This window comes from Gavialis gangeticus, unplaced genomic scaffold, assembly GCF_001723915.1.
Source record: "Gavialis gangeticus isolate Ggan-Ray unplaced genomic scaffold, GavGan_comp1, whole genome shotgun sequence".
Taxonomy (NCBI): domain Eukaryota; kingdom Metazoa; phylum Chordata; order Crocodylia; family Gavialidae; genus Gavialis; species Gavialis gangeticus.
The window spans coordinates 14,225,596-14,248,676 of record NW_017729006.1 but is presented as its reverse complement, the minus strand read 5'-3'; the positions used below and the strand labels follow the sequence as shown (position 1 = coordinate 14,248,676).

Below are 23,081 nucleotides of genomic sequence, written 5' to 3'. Positions count from 1 at the left end.
TGAAGGTGAAATATGGGCCTTTATCAGAACAATGAGTAATAAGCAGCTCTTGATTAGTAATTACACGTTCACACACAGATGCATGCACATGAATGTGCGTATTCACATACTGTTCTCTAAGCCCAAATGCAGTAAAACCTACAGGTATGTTGTGGAGTGTCATGCTCCAATAGGACTGATGGGCCTACTACTTCAGAAATCAATAGCAGAACTTCTGTTGACCTCACTGGGACCCTAACTTCAGCCCACTAATATCAATGTGAGGTTTTTTGACTTTGGAGAATATAGGGTCAGGCTCTGGAAGTAGAATTAGGGCCTAAAAGAATCCATATCCTTATGGAACAATACAAATGGGAAGAAGATTTTGATATATATATATATGTGTGTGTATACACACACACACACACACACACACACACACACACACATATATGAATCATTTCTTCAGTGTCCTAGTGCTATGCCCCATCATGTACCCCAGCAATCAATACTTATTTGTTGACAGCAATTTCACCAAACTCCAGCTTTGTCCAGTCTTGCTGTACCTTTTACATTTGAGCATCTCCTGCTGAAGCAAACAGCTGTTCCTCAAAGTAAAGAAGCTGATCCACTTCAAAACAGTCACTTGCTCTAGAAACCACTTTTTCTAGGTATTCCTTGACCTCATCCTCACTTGTATTCTGCTGTCTTGCTTGCTTGAGATAGCTGTAAACCCTTTCAAATACTTCCGATCCCAACTTCTGAATTGCTGATCTGTGAACAAATATTACATATGTGTCATATTCAAATGAATCCGTTTTCCATATTAAAATAAAGCAACTGACACTGGACATCAAAGACTGCATCTTTTTGCATCCAATGTATGCACCAGTCTAAGGATCAAAACTCCCTATAGAACTTTCCTATGATTAAACTGAATATAAAAGAGATAGCCCTAGGTTAAAATTCTGGCCCTGCTGAACTCAGTGGAAGTTCAGTCGTTGTCTTTATGGGAGCCAGAATTCCAGCCCAATGTCCAATTTTATGACTTCTTTTACAGTAAATCTAGTTCACACATGCATACTTACTGCTTCTGGATTTTACAGAATTATATCAAGCCAGATGTCAGTGGCATATTGTGAGAAAAAAATCACATTTCATAAATCATCCCTTAAACTCTTATCAAAAGATAGGGAAACTTTTGTACAAGATGTAGTAAGAACTGAAAAGACATTATTCTTCTTTATCAGAAGACACATCTGTACTTTGGTGATGAAAAACACTCATAGTCACTGAACACTGCTTTATAGGGAGGGTCTGGTTCAAAACTGCAAGACTGAGAACTGAATTTTAACACACCAGAAGGTTTGAAACTCTTGTGACAACCTACAAACAGTGTGCAGCCAGTATGTTCATAAAAGGATCAGGGAGAAACTTTCCCTTTTACTTTGTTAAAAACTACATGTTCCTGAAGTACATGTGCTTGCAAAGAAGATTCTGTTCATTACATCACTTGAACCAAACTCCTTCTTAAACATAACCAGAGGGAGGTCACACTATTTAGCAAACAAACAAACAAACAAACTCTCCTCCATATCTTTCACTTGAGCTCCATGTAGGACCATCCACATAGCATGTAGTTATTGCAGGATTGGGACCTTACCAGCACTGAGCTGCAGTGTGCTATAAATGTTTGCACTTTACCCTTACAAAATATGATGAGTATATTTAAATTATTGTGTGCTGTCCATTTTAAGAATTTGAAGTGAGTAGTAAAGAACTTATAGAGGGCTCTTAAGACAGCCCCTCTCATTCACTCAGGTCCTCTTTAGGTTAATAAATGTACCACAGTGTATTAGTTGGTCTAAATATGGGATTGTCCAACACTATATCATAATACCCATGCACAAAGGGAGAGAATTATGGCTGCACATGAAACTTTAGCTGTGTCATTTCCTTTCTCTTGAGTGTTTTTTTTTAGATCAGAGTTGTCCCTTGCACAAATTCCAGCAGTTTGCATACATAACCTTAAGTGATTTCTGATAGCAGCAGTGGCAACAGACAGTCTCTCCTCTCAGCATTTTTGTACTTTTGCCAGTACTTCAATATCAAATAGATAGTACAGGATTTCCCCTGGGATTTTATCCTGGCATACAGCCATTCTTGAATATAGTTTCTCAAAATAGCTTAAGAGTTTCATTTAACATGTTTGCCATATGCTAAAATAAATTAGAAGCATCTATTTTCCTGGGACCACTAGACTGGTGTTCTCAGCATGGACTAAAAGTGTCCCTCATTTTTTCTGGATTTCATTCTTACGGCTTCACAGCTACCCTTATTCTACATAGATTTGGTACCCCATAATTTTTATTGTTGAAAATTCTTTACATCCAAAATAATTAATGAGCTGAAGTGATGGAAAGAGTCACATGGCTAACAAAAAGAATCCTGAAGTATTGTAAGATCTGAGCATCATTTTGAAGGGGTGGGGTGTCTTTGCAAGTCTGTTGCATCCTGTCTCACACACTTGGATGTTGACTGAGAGGTACAGACTTCAGCATTCTCAAGGTGTTATAATGCTCTCACCTACACCTTTGATAACTGGTAGTGACTGGTCTACTATTATGATGATGCTTAGTATACATTTCCAAGTCCCTTGTCTCAGTGAGGAAGGAAATGGAATAGCACCATGTAGGATTTAAAGGCTGGAAACTTTAATAAATTTGGTTTTAAATGCCATTTACAGATTGGTTCTATCATACTCACAACCTAAGTTATTTAAGTTTAAAAGTGCACAAGGACTTTATGAAGACCCTGCATATGATAACAAGCACTGCTCCATACTTATTCACAGGGTTTGGGTTTGGGTTAGGATCATCTCCCCAGTCCTCTGACATAGTAGTAATGGGACAATAATGTTACAAAAGTACTGGAGCACCCTGAAACTCCTATTTAATAGGCTCTGGTGTTCTTAGAAAACAGCGATGGTAGAGAAAATAAGGAAAAAAATGTTTAGTTTGCTATTTCTTATTTTCTTCTGTGTGTAAAACTGTGCATAATTGGTAACACTAAATCTTTCCATTAGCATATAAAAGGTTGCAGGGAAAACACATCAAAAAGCATTCTAGATGAAGCAGCCCACAGCACTTTTAAAGGTTTCTTGACTGATGGACAGATTACTATTCTGCTGCCTCACCCAACCAGAACTAAATACAAGTTTCTCCTACCACTGTCTTTGCATGCTTTTCATCCCTCTTCTGATCTGCTGTTCAGCAATATGCTATGTTCCCCTGCTGACTCATAATACAAGAGCAAGGTTAGGCTCTGGTAGTAAAGAAAGATGAGATGCACCTTAGGTAGGCATGGAGGCAATCTCGAATCTCCACAGGCCTGCCTTCCCTGCACCTGCTGGAAACCCCCGTCTCTAGTGCTGGTTAGGAGACAAATTAAAACCTTGCAAGTGAGCTAGTCTTCAGCTGAGGCCAACCTGGAGTTTAGCTCATTGAAAAAGAGTTAAATAAAATCCTCTGTTTGCAAATAAAGTAAATATCTCAACACAGGGGTATCCAACTTCTGGACAGTTGTGGGGGGGAAGGGGTGCTGCATGCCACACAGGCTACAGAACATAGCACCACACACCACATGAGTCTCAGATCCCCAGGGTCTCCTTTGCTGTGTTCACAGCCCAGGGGCAGCTCAGTTTTCCTCTCCTATGTGTGCAAGACACTCCTACTCTCCCCCACTGCACCCATAGCCTAGGTGGCCCGGCTTTTCCCTGCCATGCACACAGACTAGGCATTCCCACTATCCCCTGCTGCATGTACAGCACCCTTCCACCTCCCAACCCCATCCCCACCCCTGACTCCACGAGCAGAGGTAGGAAAGAGACTGGAGGAGGAGCCTGGATGCTCTGGCCACCAAACTGCCAGAGCCATGGGGGTAGTGGCTGCCAGGTGAGGGCTGTGGCTGCCAGGTGTTAACCCCTTAAGAACTGCATGCAGCCCATGAGCTGCCAGCTGGACAGCCCTGCCTTAATGCAACTGAAGCAGAAACATTGCAGAGGTTAAAATAATTCATAAGAAAATATTTTAAAGTCATTTCTACTGCAGCATTCCATTTACTGTTTTTTTCTAAAGCTATGTGTTTAAATTTATCAGCCTTCCTGTCTATTTAAAGATGATAAAAAATAAACAAGCATCTCTGGAGCCACTCTTGTGCTAATAAATGTGACCTATGAACTATATCTTTTCTGTTTAGGTTGATAGAGCATGCAAATTAACATCCAAGAAAACTAATCTGTATAAAACTCAATACCAGTGGGATTAGGTAAAATGTTCAAAGGTAGACAACTAAGGAGAGAGTGTCAAAAATCTTAACCTCTGCATTCACAAGAGAAACCATTTTGCTGCAATTTGTATTTCAGAGTTTAGGAAAAGTTATTTGCCACATAACATATTTCTGGGGGAGGCAAAAGAGGGAGAGAATTTATTCGAGAGAATTTCAAATAGACTTTACTGTCAGACTTCATTTATACCCGATTAAATCAAACATACCTCTATTGACATCAAAGGATTTACACCAGAGGTGGGCAATTATTTTGGCTGGAGGGCCACTTAATGAGTTTTGGTTAGCTGTTGAGGGCCACACACGTAAAATCATTCAGAAGATTTATTTTTAACAAATTATAGATACAAAAAATGCTTTATTAAAAAATCAAATATAAACTATACCATATTTTAATTTATTTCAAAAATAATTTTTGTCCTGATTCATGCTTTTTTGAGTAGGGGATATGGAAGTGATTATATAATAGCTCAAAATAGTCTTACTCTTCTATTTTGTGTGGGTGTGGGGTGGGGGCCCTGTGTGCTAAGTCCTGGGAGCCAGCAGTAGGTGGGAGGAAAGGGGGAATGGGGCAGGGGGCATGTGCAGCAGGGCTTGCCTGGACAGTGCAGTGCAGGTGTAGGTACGGGTGTGGTCCATCCCCACCCCCCATCCAATCCATGGCTGCCCCTGTGGCACTCTGGATGGGGCTGAGTCCTGCCTGCTCTTGCCCATGGCAGCCCACACCATGCTCCCACCCACACCTGCTTCATACCTGCCAACAGTACTGCCTCAGCCCCAGCCAGCATGCACATCTTCCCGGCAGGGCTGTCTTCCACCCACTCAGCTGCCTGGAAGTGGCTGCTCATCGCTCCACGTGGCCGAGTGGGTGGAAGGCAGCTGGGACCTGGAGCTAGAGCTGGAGCCCTGCATGCTGAGGCTAGAGCACAGCAGGAGAAGGAGCGGCTGGAGGTGGCGGGGAGCCGAGCAGTACCTGGGTGACTGCAGCAGGAGCAGCTTGCTCCTGTGTGCGCTGGCTGGGGCAGTGTCATTGGTGGGCATGGGGCGGGTACAGGCCAGAGCATGGCACCGGCTGTCCTAGGCAGGAGTGGGAGGGGTTTGGCCCCATGTGCAGCACTGCAAGGGCAGCTGCAAGTCAGATGCAATTAATTGACAGACTGATGTAAAATGAGGGTGATACCAGAATCAAGACTACTGGGAGGTGATACCAGTCTTTTCCATATGGTCGTGGCCCTGCATCAGAAATAGGCCAGTAACAATTTTGTATCCCTGTGTCATTTCCTAGAAGGCATACCTGCAAGTTAGATACAGTTTTACTTACATCTGTGCACATGGCTACCTTGATTGTACATTCAGATAAGACACTTGCATGTCTAAATAGGCTTTATATGGTTAAACACCCTGTTTTGTACTTCCTGGGGCGTGCACTAATGAGCAAAGAGAGGTACGGCACACATACATGTATGCATACTTTACATGATCTTCTGTTTTCCTCAAACCCAATAATTTTCTCCAATAATTCCCTTGCCCACCAGGAAAAGGGACAAAAGGGGAGCATAAAACCAACTTCCTCCAGTGCATTAAGCACTGCTAGAATGCAGCTAAGGATTGAGGACAGCATTCTTCATCATTAAATGATAAATTCAAAAGCCATTAAGATCACTCCAATATTTAAAAACTGAACACATTTCAAATACACCAGACCAAATTCTGCTCTCCGTTACAACAGCATATCTCGACAGACCAGAAGAAGTACTTAGTACTAAAACTAGAAAATATCATTTCAATCAGGACCTGGCTGTGGTGTTTCCAATCACTCATCTGCAAACCCAATATTTCTCCTTCAAAAGCAGTGTCATCACTCTACTTCTCAGCCCTGTATTCACAGCTTAAATCTTGATGTCAAATTCTGTTCCATACTTCCTCAAATGTTTCCACATAAAGCATTATGCTGTTGGATATTTGCTATACTAAAAGGAGGAACAGTGGCCTGTGCAATTTTTTTCACAGCTGCCATGAAAAAAATATTTTTTTCTCCTCAAGATATCCTCCCATTAAATTGTATGATGATCATTGCTGCCTATCAGCCATAAACTAATGTTATAAATTGTTTCTGATTCAGAAAAGCATGGCATCAAAGGCTTTTTTGTAAAGTATTTTGAGCTCCACTGGTAAGATCATTGTAAGCTTCAACTAATATTCTTTATTAAGTCACTTCTGAAGCAGGAGCAGCTTATTTTCAAATCTGAGATAAGATTTCAGAACATGACAATATGAAGGATGCAATACAGCAGTGTCTGAAGAAGGGCACATTGTTTATAGGATTACAAAAAGGTTGTGTATGACAACAAGAAGATATTACATACAAGAAAAGGACAGAACTTTAATTGTTGAAGATCAGCAATTACTTTCACCTTCAGGGCTCCATGGATTTCCACTTTCATTACATTACTGCTGACTGAAAAATTATTTATATGACGATGCAATGATTATTTTCCTAATACATCCTTAATTACTTCATAATTCCTGCATTAAGACACCATAATTTGATATCATAGAAAGCTCTCTGATGTTCTACTTGAAAGATCCGTGAAGTCTAAGGCATATTTGGAATAAGTTTCTCCATGGGGTGAAAGGAAATATATTATATAAAGCTTCATTCAGACAGCTGGAAACAATACTTGTGATATTATTCTCCAGCGGATTTCATTAACTGACAAAAATGAATTTGCAAAACAATAATTGAAGCTGACATCTGCTCTTGAGAGAAGTGTAAATTGAAAACAGGCCATGCTATTGCTGTTGGCTATGTATTGAATACTGAAATTATAAAATACTTGGTGAAAAGATACAACAGATATTCATTTTGTCAGGGGTGGTCCATGCACAATGCTGAGAACTAAAAAACATTCGTCTTGGCATTGAGACTATAATCATGTGCTGGAATCCAGATGACCTACCAAGGCTTTATTGTTTGCAGCTAGCAACATTTTGTTACAAACTTATCATTTATGGAAACATTCACTCCTTAGCACTTCCCTTCTGGCAAGTACTAGTACAAATTAAAGTCCAGATCCTCTGGTACTTTTTAGCTGTTTTGTCCTGCCATGTCCTATGAAGATTTGTTCTGGCAGACTGAATGACGCTCAGCAAAATATACTTCTACTAGAGTTATGCAAGCAACAGTTTGTTGGGGGTTTTTTCCCATTTAATTGCTGGAACCCAAAAAAGTAGGGGGAAAGTTATTTTGAGTGTTTTTTCCTATTTTTCTGGCAAACCAAAGCATCAAAAAAGAATTTCTGATTGAACAAACTTTTAGTTACCTGTCAAGTTTGTCTGTAACTTTTTAAAATTAAACTGATGTGAATTTATAGAGAAAACATAGATGAATTATTTTGGTTTTTAAATTTCAAATAACAATGTCAAGAAGAAACATTTTGTTTTTCTGCCGTTTATGAGAAATTTGTAAAATATTTAAGTTGGCTGAAATCTGTAGTTTTGTTTGTAAAAAAAAAAGTTTTGACTGAAAAATGTCTTCCAACTCAATCACCTATATATATGAACAATCAAGTATTAACCAACTGTTTCCATTTTGTTAGTGACAGGGCATTGCCAGGGCCCTCATCTCCTCTGCTTTTACCTATGGAAGTAATGTAATGAAGCAGAGGGGCCTCAGGGCACAAGCAAGAGATGAGGTTTATAAGCCAATATTTCAGTGACCAAGATAAGCAATTCCTAGACATTAAACATAATTTTTACACAGCTGACACAGACTATCTGTCTTACTATCAAAGATCAATGCTACCACACTAAAATAATTATAGAAGGAAGACAAAATGGCTGTTGTTTGATTACAATAATGTATATCAGTGTGACAAAGAGCTGTCTGTCTCTATTTTAGTTTTGAAGCAGGATGCAGTAAGACTACTATTCTGTAATATAAACAATATGTAACACAGTTATAGCACAGAGACTGGTTTTTAACCAGCTCCTATTAGAATGTTACTTTTCAATCCATCTTAACATGTCTTCTTTAGATTTGTCAGCTTAGTAACTGTCCATTTAATGAGAAATGAAATTACATCAAATATAACGGCTCCACAAGAGAGTTCACTATGCGATCAGTCACCATTTATCATTCTTCTGGATATAATTTATATTATTAATATTTTATTTAATATTAATCATATGTTCTATTTTATATTTATACACACATATATTGTTTATGTATAAATATTTATATAATTTATATATATTTTTATATAAATTTGTATTTATATGAGACCCATTTCCTAGTCACAAATGAGTCCCTAGTGTCAAAGATCAGAAGTACTTTGGTCCACTTCTGGGCTTGCCACCGAGCATGCGGGGAGCCCCTCCGCACTCCTGTGGGACTCTCCATCCGCCCCAGCAATGCAGCGTTCACAAGCGCTGGTACCTCGAGGTACGTAGAAAAAATATTTAAAGCTGTGTCTATGTCCGAATCTCTGATTCTCCGAATCAGCATCAAATCTTCAGATTCAGAATCAACCAAATCAAATCGGGGACAGTGAATTGAATCAATGAATTGAATCACTGTCCTGATTTGGGTCGAATCCAAATCAAATAGGGTCCACTTTGCACACCCCTTATATATATAACCAGGTCCTTAGTCACAAGTGATGCAGTTCAGATCCTACAAAGAAAATGATCTAAACACAGTTCACAGATTGCAATAATTTGCTAAGCAAGCTAACATTCTCTCACTTGACTAAAATCAGTTTAGTGAATGTTCTTGTTTTTAGCACTGTCACAGTGTACAACATGAGCCAGATCAGGCAAAAATTGACAGTACACTGAATTTTAGACCTGATTCACTTTTCCTATTGTTTCATTTATAACAAAGCAGGTGTGGGTGTGTATGAATATCAGTTTTGGGTTTTTTTTTTTGTTTTTTGGGGTTTTTTCCCCCCACAGAACACCCAACTGTTTCTTCATTGATGTTCAGAAAGGCAATGGTTGCCATTAAAAATCAATAATTATGTAGTTAGGAATCTAGGACTGGGAGAAGCTTTGTGGACTATCAAATCCTGTCGCTTGCATTTGTAGGCAACCATTTATTAAAATTTTCCCCCAGATCTCTACTTCGAGCCCTCACACACACCTAGGCACAAACCTGGAAACACTAAGAACACCTGACAACTTGCCATACATAATAAGCAGAGATGAGGGCCAATGCCCTAGCGCTGCAATGACAGGAGAGTAACTGAACATATAAAATAACAGTACCCTCAGTGTGGTAACTGAGGGTTTACGCTACATTTTTAAGGAAACTGGACTTCAGTGGTTCTCTGTTGGCATGCCCCCAATGAAAGATGATCCATGATATGATCAGAAGCAGAGGACATTTCTCCTTCCATAAGGTAATTTTTTAACTAGAATTTGAAAATTGGGAAAAAAGGGATACGCAGACTTATGTATATGACTGAATGAACCAATAAAACAGCACCATAAACGTAGATGGTTATTTATTTGAATAAAGGAAAAAAAAATCACCTTTTGCTATCTTGGATTAAAAGTTACTACTGGATGTAAGAGACCCATTTCCTATTCACGAATGACTCTACAGTGTCAAAGCTACAAACACATGAAGTCACGTGAAAAGTGTGATTAATAGAATCAGAGAACAAGAAGTTTTACTTGGTTCATCATCACTAATAACAAGAACACTGCAGGCTAGGTAACAATTTTCCAAAGGAACTTCTCACCGGGCTCTGTAAATAATAGTGTTGGTAAGAAATGGAGAATTGGGCAACAAATGACAAAATTATGTTAATTAAATTAATCAAACCTATAATGTTATCATTTTAGATCTTGTAGTACATTTTAACAATAATATTCAAAAGAAATTTTAATGTAAAAAGGCTGCTGTAGAATTTAAGGTGCCTTTAAATATATGAAGTCTTAGTATAATAAATTTAGTATGCCCAATTCACATTTATACTGTGAAGGGGCCTCTTTAAACAAGTTTTGATCATGCAGTAGGGTCTTGGAGACTGTGTGTATTACATTCAAGTTTACTTTGAAGTCCTTTTACACATCCACAGAAGTGTAAAGGGATCCCAAATTAAAAGAGGAACAGGCATAATATACTCTATGGAGGTGCTTCACAATTTCATCATTGGGTGAATAAATACCAAATAAAAAGGGGTAAAAAGTAGCAAGTGTGAGCAGTAGGGCTAGGATTTTCAGAGGCCTAGGAGGATTTATACATCCAAAGACTACCAGCTCTCAATGGGAATGTCTCAAGATTTGCAAAGGTACTTTAGGCACTTAAAGATACAAAAAGCTGCATAGCAGTAACAAAGGTTTAAACAGATTATGCACTTAAGGGGCCCTCTACATGTGCAAATGAAGGCGTGATGGGATCTAATGCGTGACCCACAATCATACCTCCTGCCATGCCACATGGACATTTCTAGACAGTATAAAATTGAGACTATTAAGCATTACCACTCAGGTGTACCTATGATAATAACTACATTTGTACATCAGTTCTATATCATATAAATTAAATGAGATCTAAGAAACTGAACCAAGAAATTCCTACCTTGAAGCCTGTTTCCTGAATTACGGGTACAATACATATTTGTACTTGGAGTCAGCATATTTTGGTTGTCTTACTCTTGACAAAATCTTAAATGCAACTGATGAAATCTAGGGTGCTTTATTTTTAAAAAAGGGTAGTTGGAACGGAGAAGGAAGGTGTAAGAAATCAGTGTCATGAGCTATAAGATGATATAGGAGTAGGGTTTCATCTTTTAGGATGATGTTGCCAGTGGTATACTCTTGTCATAAGTCTTCTTGAGAGTTGAAAAGGTAGGAGTTGTGATTCTAGTGATCCTTCCTTTGAGATCTTTTCAGAGGTCTTTCTCCCCTTACCGAACCAAAGGTCTTAGACCAAGGTGGAGCTGTAGCTGGCTAGGGCTATTATTTAGAATGATGTTCCTATTATTTGGTTCTGCATATAATTTTGGCACCCTGCAAATTTTGGTGCCCTAGGCAACTGCCTAGTTTACCTAATGGTTGGACCTGCCCTGCACATGGTATTAAGAATCTAATCTGCTTTGGCACTTTTGAAATATTTATCCCACAAATAGGTGCCTAGACACCTTTGAAAATCTGATTCTGGGTATCTAACTGCCACAGACCCTTTTGAAAATAACAGCCTAGATTTTTTTTCCATCTGAATGGCAAATACATGTTAATTGCCTGAACATTAATCATTTAAAATTTAACAGAGAATTTTGTTAAATTTTCTGGCACATAAATAACAAAAGGGAATGTCTATCTTATTTGGTTTTAGCCGGCAAGTAGAGTAGAGCTAACATTTAAAATCCCCTGTAAAGTACAAGTGAGCTTCAAATACACTACAACCATGTAATAATGAACTCTGTTTACAGCAAATGATTTGTCAGAAACATTTAATGAACCCAACAGCAGGAACTGATTTTTCATTGTTATAATGCAGCAAGTTGACTAATCCTATTACAGCAAACACCCTTTTTAAATGAACTTTTCTTCTAGTCTCATGGGAGTTCAGTGTAGCAAGTTTGTACTGTAATTGTCCTTGCATAAAAGTGAAATCTTTATAGTTAAGGAATACCTTATTATTCAATGTTTGCTTTTTTAACACAGCACATGCAGAGATCAATCATAAAAAGGCTGAAATAACACTTATAATGTTTATATTGATAGGCTTCTTTATTTAGAATCAAGTTTTTTTTCTCATGTCAATGAATAATTAATGAATTATGTCATATTTAGCAGCAGATAGTTAATGTCCTCTGCTTTTGATTGGCATCTTGGCTGTATCCACTAAATATTACTATATGTTAATAGAGTAAGTCACAGTTTGCATGGTTTGGTTTGAATTTGCCCAAACCTCCCCACAAACTTGGATCCAGGTAAATATCCAAGAAAACTGAATGAACACTTGGGAGACCTATAGCAGGAATGGAACTGCAATGAAGTCATTTCACAAAATCAAACTTTGACAGATGGATTGTGCATAGTTCCAAATCCACTAATCCCTTCACCAAACACCCTTCACACAAGAGTGCAGATGCTCTAGATGGGTCCCTGTCACCCTGCCTCCACAAGGTATGCTGGAGCTATACAATTTCTGTGGCATTCAGGGCTTTCCACACCTGCAGTGTATAATGAAAACCAGGCTCATGCCTTTACAATTTACACATATGATGGGATATATGCTTGAAATCTAGCACTATGCAATGACTCAGCTTTTTCGCTTTGAATAAAAAGAAAAAAAATCCAGTGATTGTTCTTTTAGATAACCATAGAATTAAAGTAATGATACTATGGAAGACAAAAAACAATGGAGCAAACAGTTAATGTCCTGCCTAGGTGCTGATGATTGGTTTTTGCACTTTAATTAGCTAAATCATTATCAAGCACATCTGTAAATTTTACAAGGTCAGAATGCTATGCTTATTAAACTTTGCACTGGTATGTTAAATGGTACTGTTGTGAAACAGACTATATAATTAAAACTGTGTGAAAACATTCTCACATTTGCAAAATATTGACAAAATCAACTTTCCTATTAAGCTTTTGCAAGCATGAAAATTGAATAGCTCCATCTGTGTATTATTGTACTTGCACAGCATGAGGAAAAAACACAGGATGAAACATGTTTTTCATGCAAAGTAAGAAGGTTTAATAGTCATGTAATACCCTTAATATTTTGAATACTAGGAGATATTTTTAAATGATCTTAGTCCATACTTTTAATTATTTTGTGTTTTGCTATTGAAAGGAAATTTTCAAACAACAAAAATGATCTTCAGTGTTAAAGATGATATTCAGTATTTATTAAAGTTTAAACATGATGTTCAGTAGTAAGCTTCTCTATATGTAATAATGTCACAGAAAAATTCAGGATAATGAAATCATGAATCCAGGACTTAATAATTAATTTAAACAATTAAGTAGATATTAACATTTTCTTAACATCCGTGTATATATAAAGCTTTCTTTTAGAAGTTAGACCTGCAGTCCAACTCATTTAGCACCAGGAAAATTCCTCTCTCCCGCAAAATGTATTACAATTTACTCATGCTCTGGCACTGTGATACATAGGTCCTTGTAACTCTTTGCCTACAATGATTGCCATCTTCATTTCTATAACATTCACTCATAGAAAATGTAGTGGTGGTGAAAACTGTGGAACTAATGTCTCTGAACAGTAACATTCTCTCTTTATCCACTGGTACAGTATAGATAGAAGTGATTGGGTAAACTTCATTATACTACTGATTTAAACTCAGCTATGACCTGCAAGAATCAGCCCTCTGAGTGAGTGTGTGTTTAGTCTTTGTGTACATTTACACAAGATCCTGTTCCACTTACTGAGCATCTAAGCGGACTTAAACAGTTAAGTGCGATTCCATTCCTCACCACCATCTTACCCTTGAGAGTAAGTCTCAAAAAAGCAGCAAGGAGGTGAAAGACCTACTCACATTTTGTATTAACTGTTTTTCAGGGACTTGAGCAGGGTGAAACAGAATTGCAGTCAAGCACCTAAGTCTACATATACACCTGACAGGTGTTATAGAATCTGCCTCTTAGTGCTTGATAGTGTAAAGCATGTAAATGACTTTAAGCATGCGTTACCTCACTGGAGATTAAGGAATTATTACTCATGAACTCAATGTTACAAACATGCTGAATTGTGCTTTTTAACCTGGGCAACCCCACTGACACAAGAAGCAAAGATACTCTAGTACCGACTGTAGTAAATTGTGTAATGAGACCTAGCAACTGACTAAGACCCACCAGTTGGTTTCATTCAGGCCTTTTGATTTAAGAAGACATACTGGGGAATAGATCAGGGAAGCCTGTAGTACTGCAGCAGATAATATGGGTCTGATCAAAGTCCATGGAAGTGAACAGGGTTATTTCTATTGACTTGACAGACCTAGGATCAGGTCTATAACTGGCATAGGGATAGGTAATTTCATATTCTAAAACTGTCCACAAGTGCTGTAATGACATAAAAGTAAATAAAAGCAAACAATAAAGGACGAAACAAGCAACTGCCCAAAGCATCTGTAGGTAGCAGCTTTCCAAATCCCAGGGGAACAAATAGATAGTACATTACAGGCCCCACCTGTCACTTAATTTTCCCTGGTGCATAGTATGATCAAAATGGCAGATGAATTGCATCCTTTACTAGCTTATTCAGACAAGTGAGCAAATACAATTCCTGCTTCAAAAACATCACCCAGTATTTGGTGATATTTGTCAAACCTGTTTACAACAATCACAGGGGCATTAAAGCTAAACAAGCTAAATGAAAGTCATCCCACTGCATTATTTTGGGTGCACAGGATGAATGTTCTTGACATTTTAAAGGTGCCATAATTTCAAACTCAAAAGTACAGAACATTTTTTTCCTGTACAGCAGGAGGAATAAAAATTGCACCTTTAAATGTAAATCCTGAGGTGCATTAATTCTGTTTCCATTGCTCTGCGTGACTCTGCATGTATTCTGTGGAAATGGAGCAGTCACTGGTAATGCATTGCCTTCTACAGAAAATTGGATTTAAATCAAGCATTTTGATTTATTTCCTGTACAGGAGCTAAACAAGTCAGAATGAATACAACCAGTCTTTGAAGATATTACATATATTAATATATTTCAAGTAATGCTACACAAATCTAAAAGATGTAATTAGATTGGTCTGGGTGATGGAGGTCATAATGTTTTTGCTATAACAAAGTAACACTGAATGTATGAAAAAGCAAGTGAGAACAGTAAGAGCTCGCAAAGGAAGTCACAGGGTTTAGGGCTTCACTAGAAACTGAGTTCTAAGCAAAATGGTGGAACAACAGCCATTGGGTTAGCAGCAGAAAGGCAAAGGTTAAAATTTTCAAGACTGCTTAAACCCCATTGCTTAAAGCCAGTAAAACTTAGATTGCTATATTCCTTAAATGTTTTTGGAAATGTTATCCTATGGGTACTCAATCCTGAATATCTGTAGAACACAGATGGAAATTAGATGGACATAAGAGAGGAAGGGATCACTGGGGTGACTGAGCTGAATTCCTGCAATTTTAGGCACCATGCAATAATTGCTAAGTCTGAAAGTCTCCACTAGAACATCTAGTCTGGACCCTGCTGCACATCACAAGTCACCATGTACCCCCTAACAAACTAGCATCTTTAGTGCAAAAACCTTAACAACCTCAATACTACAATGTGTCTCAGGAAGAGGGCAGGAGAGACTACAGATACCACCAATGCTTTGGAGCCCTGCAGTAGCAGAGATTTTAAGTAAAATAGGCCCTGGTAATCCTAAGAAGAGGAACATGCCCCACACTATAGGGGAAAGCAAACATCTCCAGTAGTCCTTGCCAATCTGACCCAAGAGAAAATTCCTCTCTGACGCTAAATTTGTTGGGGGGGAGGGGGGTTTGACCTCAGGCATGCAAACAAGATAAGCACTTGAAAGATGTCTCAGTACTACTAGGAGAACCAGCATGCCTTTAACCATAAACAATCTTCAGTGCTTCAAAAGAAAATGAAAAAGAAAACTTTGGAAACCAAAATATGCATTCAAGAGCATGTAGGAAGGAAAATGGGTAACATTCCTATCCCTTTTGGTGACCAGAAGAAACCCTGAAGCACTAGCGTAATTGAATAAATATAATTAAATACAATAAAAAAAAAATCAAATGTAAGGCAAGGAGGAAAGCAAGAGGCTTTAATTCTACTGTTCAACAGCTTCATATCCTCTCTTAAATGCCTGAGACTGTATGCTTATGTTACTGATAAATACTAGCCTACTTAAGGAATAGATTATGCTATGACAACACAGGCCATAGTAAGGCATATCACAAAAAGCACACCAAGGGAGGAACTGGCAACCAGGGAGACACAATTCTCTCTCTGCTGACCACTTGCAAGGGAAGTACCAGTTTGCTGCTATGCCAGTAGCCAGTTGAAATCCCCTGCCTAAACTGGCTCAATTCTGCTGCTAAGGCACTAAGTTTAGGGGACAGCCAAGTCTTCATCCACTTCTGCCCCTCCTGTCCAACCTGTGCTTAGAGGTCTGAGGGAGTAACAGGCACAGATTCATTCCTTCAAGTACACTCGGGCCTGGATAGTAGGGCTGTACAAAGCTTTGGTAGCCAATTCGATCTGGAGGAGATTTGGCCTGATTCAGTGACTGAATCTCAGAATCCAAATCAAATTGGGAGACCCATTAATCTCTCCAAATAGAATCAGAAGCCTCTGAATTGATTTGGAGAGATTCAGAGATTCGGCCATAGACTGTACTGATGCAAGAACAGGTTAGATAGGGACTATTTCGAAAAACTGGAAGGGATGCACCCAAGGGTGCTGAGGGATTGGCTGATGTTATAGCAGAGCCACTGGTCATCACCTTTGAAAACCTCTAGAGATTGGGAAAGGTCCCAGACAATTGGAAAAGGGCAAATATAGTGTCCATCTTTAAGAAAGAGAAGGCGGAGGATTCAAGGAACTACAGACCGGTCAGCCTCACCTCAGTCCCTGGGAAAATCATGGAGCAGGTCTTCAAGGAATACATTTCTAAGTACTTGGAGGAGAAGAAGGTGATTAGGAACAGTCAGCATGGATTCACCAAGAAATGCCTGACCAACTTGATTGCTTTCTATAACAAGATGAGGATTTGACCAAAAGAAATCTCATGAAGTTCAATAAGGAAAAATGCAAAATCCTACACTTAGGAAGGAACAATCCCATGCGCCACTACAGGCTGGAGACCAACTGGCTAAGCAGCAGCTCTGCAGAAAAGAACCCGGGAGTTACAGTGGAAAATATGCTGAATATGAGCCAGCAGTGTGCCTTTGTGAAGAAGACTAACGGCATACTGGGCTGCATTAGTAGGGGTGTTGCCAGCAGATCAAGAAAAATGATTATTTCCTTCTATTAAGCACTGGTGAGACCACATCTGGAGTAGTGTGTTCAGTTTTGGGTACCCCACTACAGAAAGGATGTGGACAAATTAAAGAGAGCTCAGCAGAGGGCAACACAAATAGTGAGGGGGTTGGGGGACATGACTTATGAGGACAGACTGAGGGAACTGTGCTTATTTATTTTGGAGAAGAAAAGTCTGAAGACTTAATAGTAGTATTCAATTACTTGAAGGGTGGTTCCAAAGAGGATGGAGCTGGACTGTTGTCAGTGGTGGCAGATGACAAAACAAGAAGCAATGGTCTCAAGTTGCAGCAAGGGAAGTTTAAGTTAGATATTAGGAAAATCTCTCACTAAGAGGGTAGCAAAACACTGGAACAGGCTACTCAGAGAGACGGTGGAACCTCCATCTTTGGAAATTTTGAAAACCTGGCTAGACAACGCCTTGGCTGGGATGATTTAGTTGAGGCTGGTCCTACTTTGAGCAGGGGGTTGGACTAGATGATCTCCTGATGTCCCTTTCAACTCTAATTTTCTATGATTCTGTGATACTCAAAGAGCTATAGGTTAGAGCAGGAGCCAACCAAACAAACAGTCAATGTTTGGTAGGGGGTGGGTTGTAGCCTGCCTGCACTGGCCACTGGGGATACTCCCACATACCTCCCAGGTGGCTGCTAAAGCAGTCCCTCTCCCCAGCTCTGCCTCCTCACCAGGTGGCAATTGTCAGCAGTGGCTGAGGAGAAAAAGGGTAAAACAACCCCCTCCCCCACCATAAGGGTCCACCCCCACAACTTGCTGGCTGGGGTCTGGCTTTGGGGCAGGCTGGGTCCACATGGGGGAGGGCTCCTTCCTGCCCTCCAGCCTCTTGACAGCTGCAGCCAGCAGCTGCAGTGCAGCACGGCCCCACTGGAGCTGCTGCAGGGGAAGGGCTCCAGGTCTGTGTCCATGCACCAGTCCTGCCCAGGCAGTGATGTGCCACTGCGGTGGGGGAGGAAACCCCAGACCCTTTTCCCCGCAACCTCACCTGGGTAAGCAGCGACATGCTGCAGCCCAGCTAAGGAGGCTCCTGGAACAGACCCCCGGACTCCTTCCCCTGCAGCGCTTCCCCCCACCCCCCACTGGGCACTGTAGGGTTGGGGTGACTGCAGGAACAGAAATCCTCCTTCCCACTCCTGCTAGGCTGCACATGGGGCTGGAATCAGAGGCTGTTATTGACTCGAGTGCAGGACTGGCCTGGCACTCAGGCAGAGCAGATGAACTTTGCTCAAGGCTAGAATGCAGCCCCACACAAAGTGGCCTGGGATGATGGCCACTGTCCTCTAAGTTAACGTTTGCTGAGATCTGGAACAAAAGTTCAATAAAGTGTTCTCACAGAAAGCACATAGGTTCATTCACATCCATCCAAGATCAACGTAGGGTGGGATCCACCAGTTTTAAAGCACTTTATGCGCTATGAATGCCTGTTCTGTTATGGTTGTAAAGCTCCTTCTGTGTGCTTAAAGCACTTTAAGTGTAATGTCTGTATCCATCCAAAGTTAACTTTTCTTTAATCACACCAACATTAATAAAACCACTCCTGGATTTAGCATGCTTGAAATAGGACTTATGTTGTTATGCTAGTTTACTGGCACAAGGTGCAAAGAATTAACAGATCAAGCAGGCCATCTTGAAATGACGTGTGTGAGAGACTATCTATGTTTGACTTAGAGGATATGTATGTAAATAACAGCTAGGATCACAGCATTGCAAGCAAAATTCTGTGAATATATTTTAAAAGCTTTTGTAGGCACACTGCAGAAAGTGTTACTTGAAAATAAATGCAAAATGATGAACTGAAAGACAGCAGTGCTATGTGTGAGCTAATTTGCTAATTGGCACTCATGAAAATGCCTGGAATAACAGTCCTTTAGAATGATGTTTTATATCCATCTGCACAACTCATCTGTGACCCAGGCAATGGCAGAGTAAATTTCCTCACTGTCTGTCTCAATCCCCAAGCCAAGGAGTGAGAAGGTAGTTCATTTCATTATGTCCATTCAAATTTCAACCTCTCAAAAGTGATAGAGAGATACCAGCAAGTATCAAATGTAGCAGTGTTTATCTGGGAACATTTATCTACTGGGATCCAAACTAACTTCTTTATCATTACTGCACTCAGCATTGGCTTAATGCTGTTACCAGTGCAATTGATAGTGAAAATTACTTCACTAGGAACAGAGTTGGGCCAACATAAAGTCCATGCAACATCTATTTAAAGAATTAATTGAATCTATTATGCTCCCTCCTCCAACACTTACTTTCAAAATATGCAGAAATAAATTTGAAGAAACTTTTCTCTGAGCTAGGCATAATCTGATACCCTGATTGTAAACATTATCAGGTGCTCATTCCATTAATTAAAACTGACCTTTCTTTCTGAATTTTAAAAGAAATAGATTTAATGCCAAAGTCACAGATGCAAGCAAAATGTATGTATATGTTTGAGTGTGAGAGAGAGAGAGAGAGAGAGAGAGAGAGTGTGTGTGTGTGTGTGTGTGTGTGTGTGTGTGTGTGTGTGTGTGTACATATGCATACACAGGGCTCTAAATCAACAATGTTATGAGCATTCACGGGAATAAAACAAAACATCACTAAATGCTTTTTCTCTGCAGCTTCTGAAAATTTTACTTACACTCAGCAGGTGATGATGAAGGCTTTTGCCTGATCACTGTATACTGCTGGGTGCAAGACTTTGGGGACTGCTGTGCTGAAGGATTTTAATTTACTTAAAATTTGGGGCATAAAAGCCTTTTCTTTTTGCCCATATACATTTTATTGAATTCTAAACTGCCCTTTAAAGTTCACTACTATTAAACTGACTCACTGTATGCATTCAGGGATACCTTTGTGAAGGAGCATGAAACATACCGTATAAATGTATAAAAGTATAGTCTTAACGTTTTATGCCTTTTGATATTATCTGGAAAGAAGACACAGAATACATCCTATAGCGATATTCTATTGTTCTAAACTCCACCATATTAAGTCACAGTTTCATAGTTGGTAGGGTTGGGAGGGACCTGAGCAGATCATCAAGTCCAACCCCATGCCATGGGCAGGAAAGAATGCTGGGGTCAAACGTCCTCGGCTAGGTGATTGTCTAGCCTCTTTTTGAAGACCCCCAGGGTAGGAGGAAGCACCACTTCCCTTGGAAGTTGGTTCCAGATCCTAGCCACCCTGACTGTGAAGTAGCGCCTCCTGATATCTAGCCTGAATCTACTCTGTCAACTTATGGCTGTTGTTCCTCGTTACTCCCAGTAGTGCTCAGGGGAACAGGGACTCCCCTATAGCCTGCTGGTCCCTCTTGGCCAGTCTGTAGACGGCCACCAAGTCTCCTCTCAGCCTTCTCTTGTGGAGATTGAACTGGTTCAGGTCCCATAGCCTCTGCTCATAGGGCCTGCCTTGCTGTCCCTGGATCATGAGAGCGGCCCTCCTCTGGACCCTCTCAATGCTGCCCACATTTCTCCTGAAGTGAGGTGCCCAGAACTGGATGCAGTACTCCAACTGCAGCCTGACCCGTGTCGCATAGAGTAGGAGGATCACCTCCTTGGACCTGCTTGCGATGCATCTGTGGATGCATGACAAGTTGCGGTTAGCTTTCCTTACTACATCCCCACATTGCTGGCCCATGTTCATTTTGGAATCAATAATGACACCAAGATCCTTTTCTGCCTCTGTGCTGATGAGAAGGGAGTTCCCCAGCCTGTAGGTATGGTGCTGGTTCTTCCTCCCTAGGTGCAGTACTTTGCACTTGTCAGTGTTGAATCCCATCCTGTTCTCATCCACCCACCCCTGTAACCTGTCTAGATCTAGTTGCAGCCTGTCACTTTCCTCCAGCATGCCCACTTCTCCCCACATCTTAGTGTCATCCGCAAATTTGAACAAGGTGCTTTTCACCCCCTTGTCCAAGTCGCTGATAAAGATGTTGAACAGTGTGGGCCCGAGGACTGAACCCTGAGGGACCCCACTGCCCACATCCCACAAGGTCGAAAAAGACCCATCCACCGCCACTCTCTGGATGCAGCCCTCCAGCCAATTTACGACCCATCTGACCGTGTAGGCATTGATGCCACAGTTGCCTAATTTCTTAATGAGAATGGGGTGAGAGACAGTGTTGAAGGCCTTCCTAAAGTGTAGAAAGACTACGTCCACTGTGACACCTGCATCCAAGGCTTTTGTGACCTGGTCATAGAAGGCCACCAGGTTGGTCTGACAGGACCTGCCTCAAATGAACCTATGTTGGTTGCCCCTAAGCATGATCTCGCCTGCTGGCCCCTTGCAGATGTGCTCCTGGATAATTTTCTCAAAGAGCTTTCCCAGGACTGAGGTAAGACGAACAGGCCTGTAGTTTCCTGGGTCCTCCTTCCTCCCTTTCTTGAAAATGGCCCTTTTCCAGTCCTCTGGCACCTCGTCAGAGCACCATGAGTGCTCATAAAGCTGTGCCAGGTGTCCCGCAATGACCTCTGCTAATTCCCTCAGCACTCTAGGGTGGAGATTGTCAGGACCTGCTGATTTGAACACGTCCAGACCCACCAGAATTTCCCTGACTAGTCCCCAACTCTGATCCTACAACCAAAGTCCAAGAGAGGGTTTTCCACATAATACCACTGAAGGCTTTGGGGAAATAAAATCCTGCTGCAATGGAACAGATGAGCTGCACATACCACTGAAGCGTAGGGGTGTAAAAGCCAACGTAACAAGCTGTGTGTCACTCCCTATATAGGGCTTTTGTTACTAGTGAGGTTACATGTGCCTGTCATATGTCTTGTCCATCTGTGTTATACCTCTCCACAGTAAAATCTGAACCTCTTTGGCGACATCATCTCTGTGGCATGCAGAGGGTTGCATATCCTTTTGCACAAGGTTTCCACTGCTTTGACCCACACCAGAAAGACAACTTTAAAGTTGCTACTGGCTCTAATGCACCAATGTATCATGGACAGGATTGGGATGGGGTGTTCATAAATTTATAGATGTTAAGGGCAGACATATGATTAGGGGTGTGTGAAGTGGGCCCTATTCATTTTGGATTCAGCCCAAGTCGGGGACAGTGATTCGATTAATTGATTCAGTTCACTGTCCCTGATTCAAGTCAGCTGAATCCGAATCTGAAGATTTGATGCTGATTCAGAGAATCAGTGATTTGGACATAGACATAAGATTACAGACAGGCTCAGGGGACATGACGCCATGCCTAGGGTCAGAGATGATCTAGTTAGGGAACTCTTGGAGGGGCTGGACTGTATAAATCAGCAGGTCCAGATGCTCTTCATCTGAGGGTACTGAGGGAACCAGCAGAGGTTATAGCAGGGTCCCTGGCATGGCTGTATGAGTGTTTATGGTGCTCTGGCCAGGTCCCAGAGGACTGGAAAAGGGCCAGTGTGGTCCCCATTTACAAGAAGGGGAGAAAGGAGGACCTGGTTAACTATAGGCCAGTTAGTCTTACCTCAGTCCTTGGGAAGACCTTTGAGAAAATTATCAAGGAACACATCTGCAGGGGCCCAGCATGAGAGGTAATGCTCAGGGGCAACCATCAAGGTTTCATTGTGTGCAAAGTCCTTGGATGTGGGCATTGAGGTGGATGTCTACCTGGACTTCAGGAAGGCCTTTGACACTGTTTCTCACTCCATTCTCATAAAAAAATTCAGCGACTGTGGCACTGATGCCTGCACAGTCAGATGGGTGGGAAATTGGCTCGATAGTTGCACCCAGAGAATGATGGTGATGGACGGGTCATTTTCGACCTGGAGGGATGTGG

General features: G+C 40.7%; 1 protein-coding gene across 2 annotated transcripts in view; it reads right to left on the bottom strand.

Moving 5' to 3' along the window:
* Window positions 1-459: 459 nt before the first annotated feature.
* Window positions 460-23,081, bottom strand: part of NEK11 (NIMA related kinase 11) — a 223,175-nt gene continuing 200,553 nt past the window's right edge. For both annotated transcript variants that reach the window (XM_019508841.1, XM_019508840.1), the window contains exon 16: window positions 460-753. In XM_019508841.1, the coding sequence (XP_019364386.1) occupies window positions 549-753 (205 nt within the window). In that variant the 3' untranslated portion in view covers window positions 460-548. The remainder of the gene's footprint in view (window positions 754-23,081) is intronic.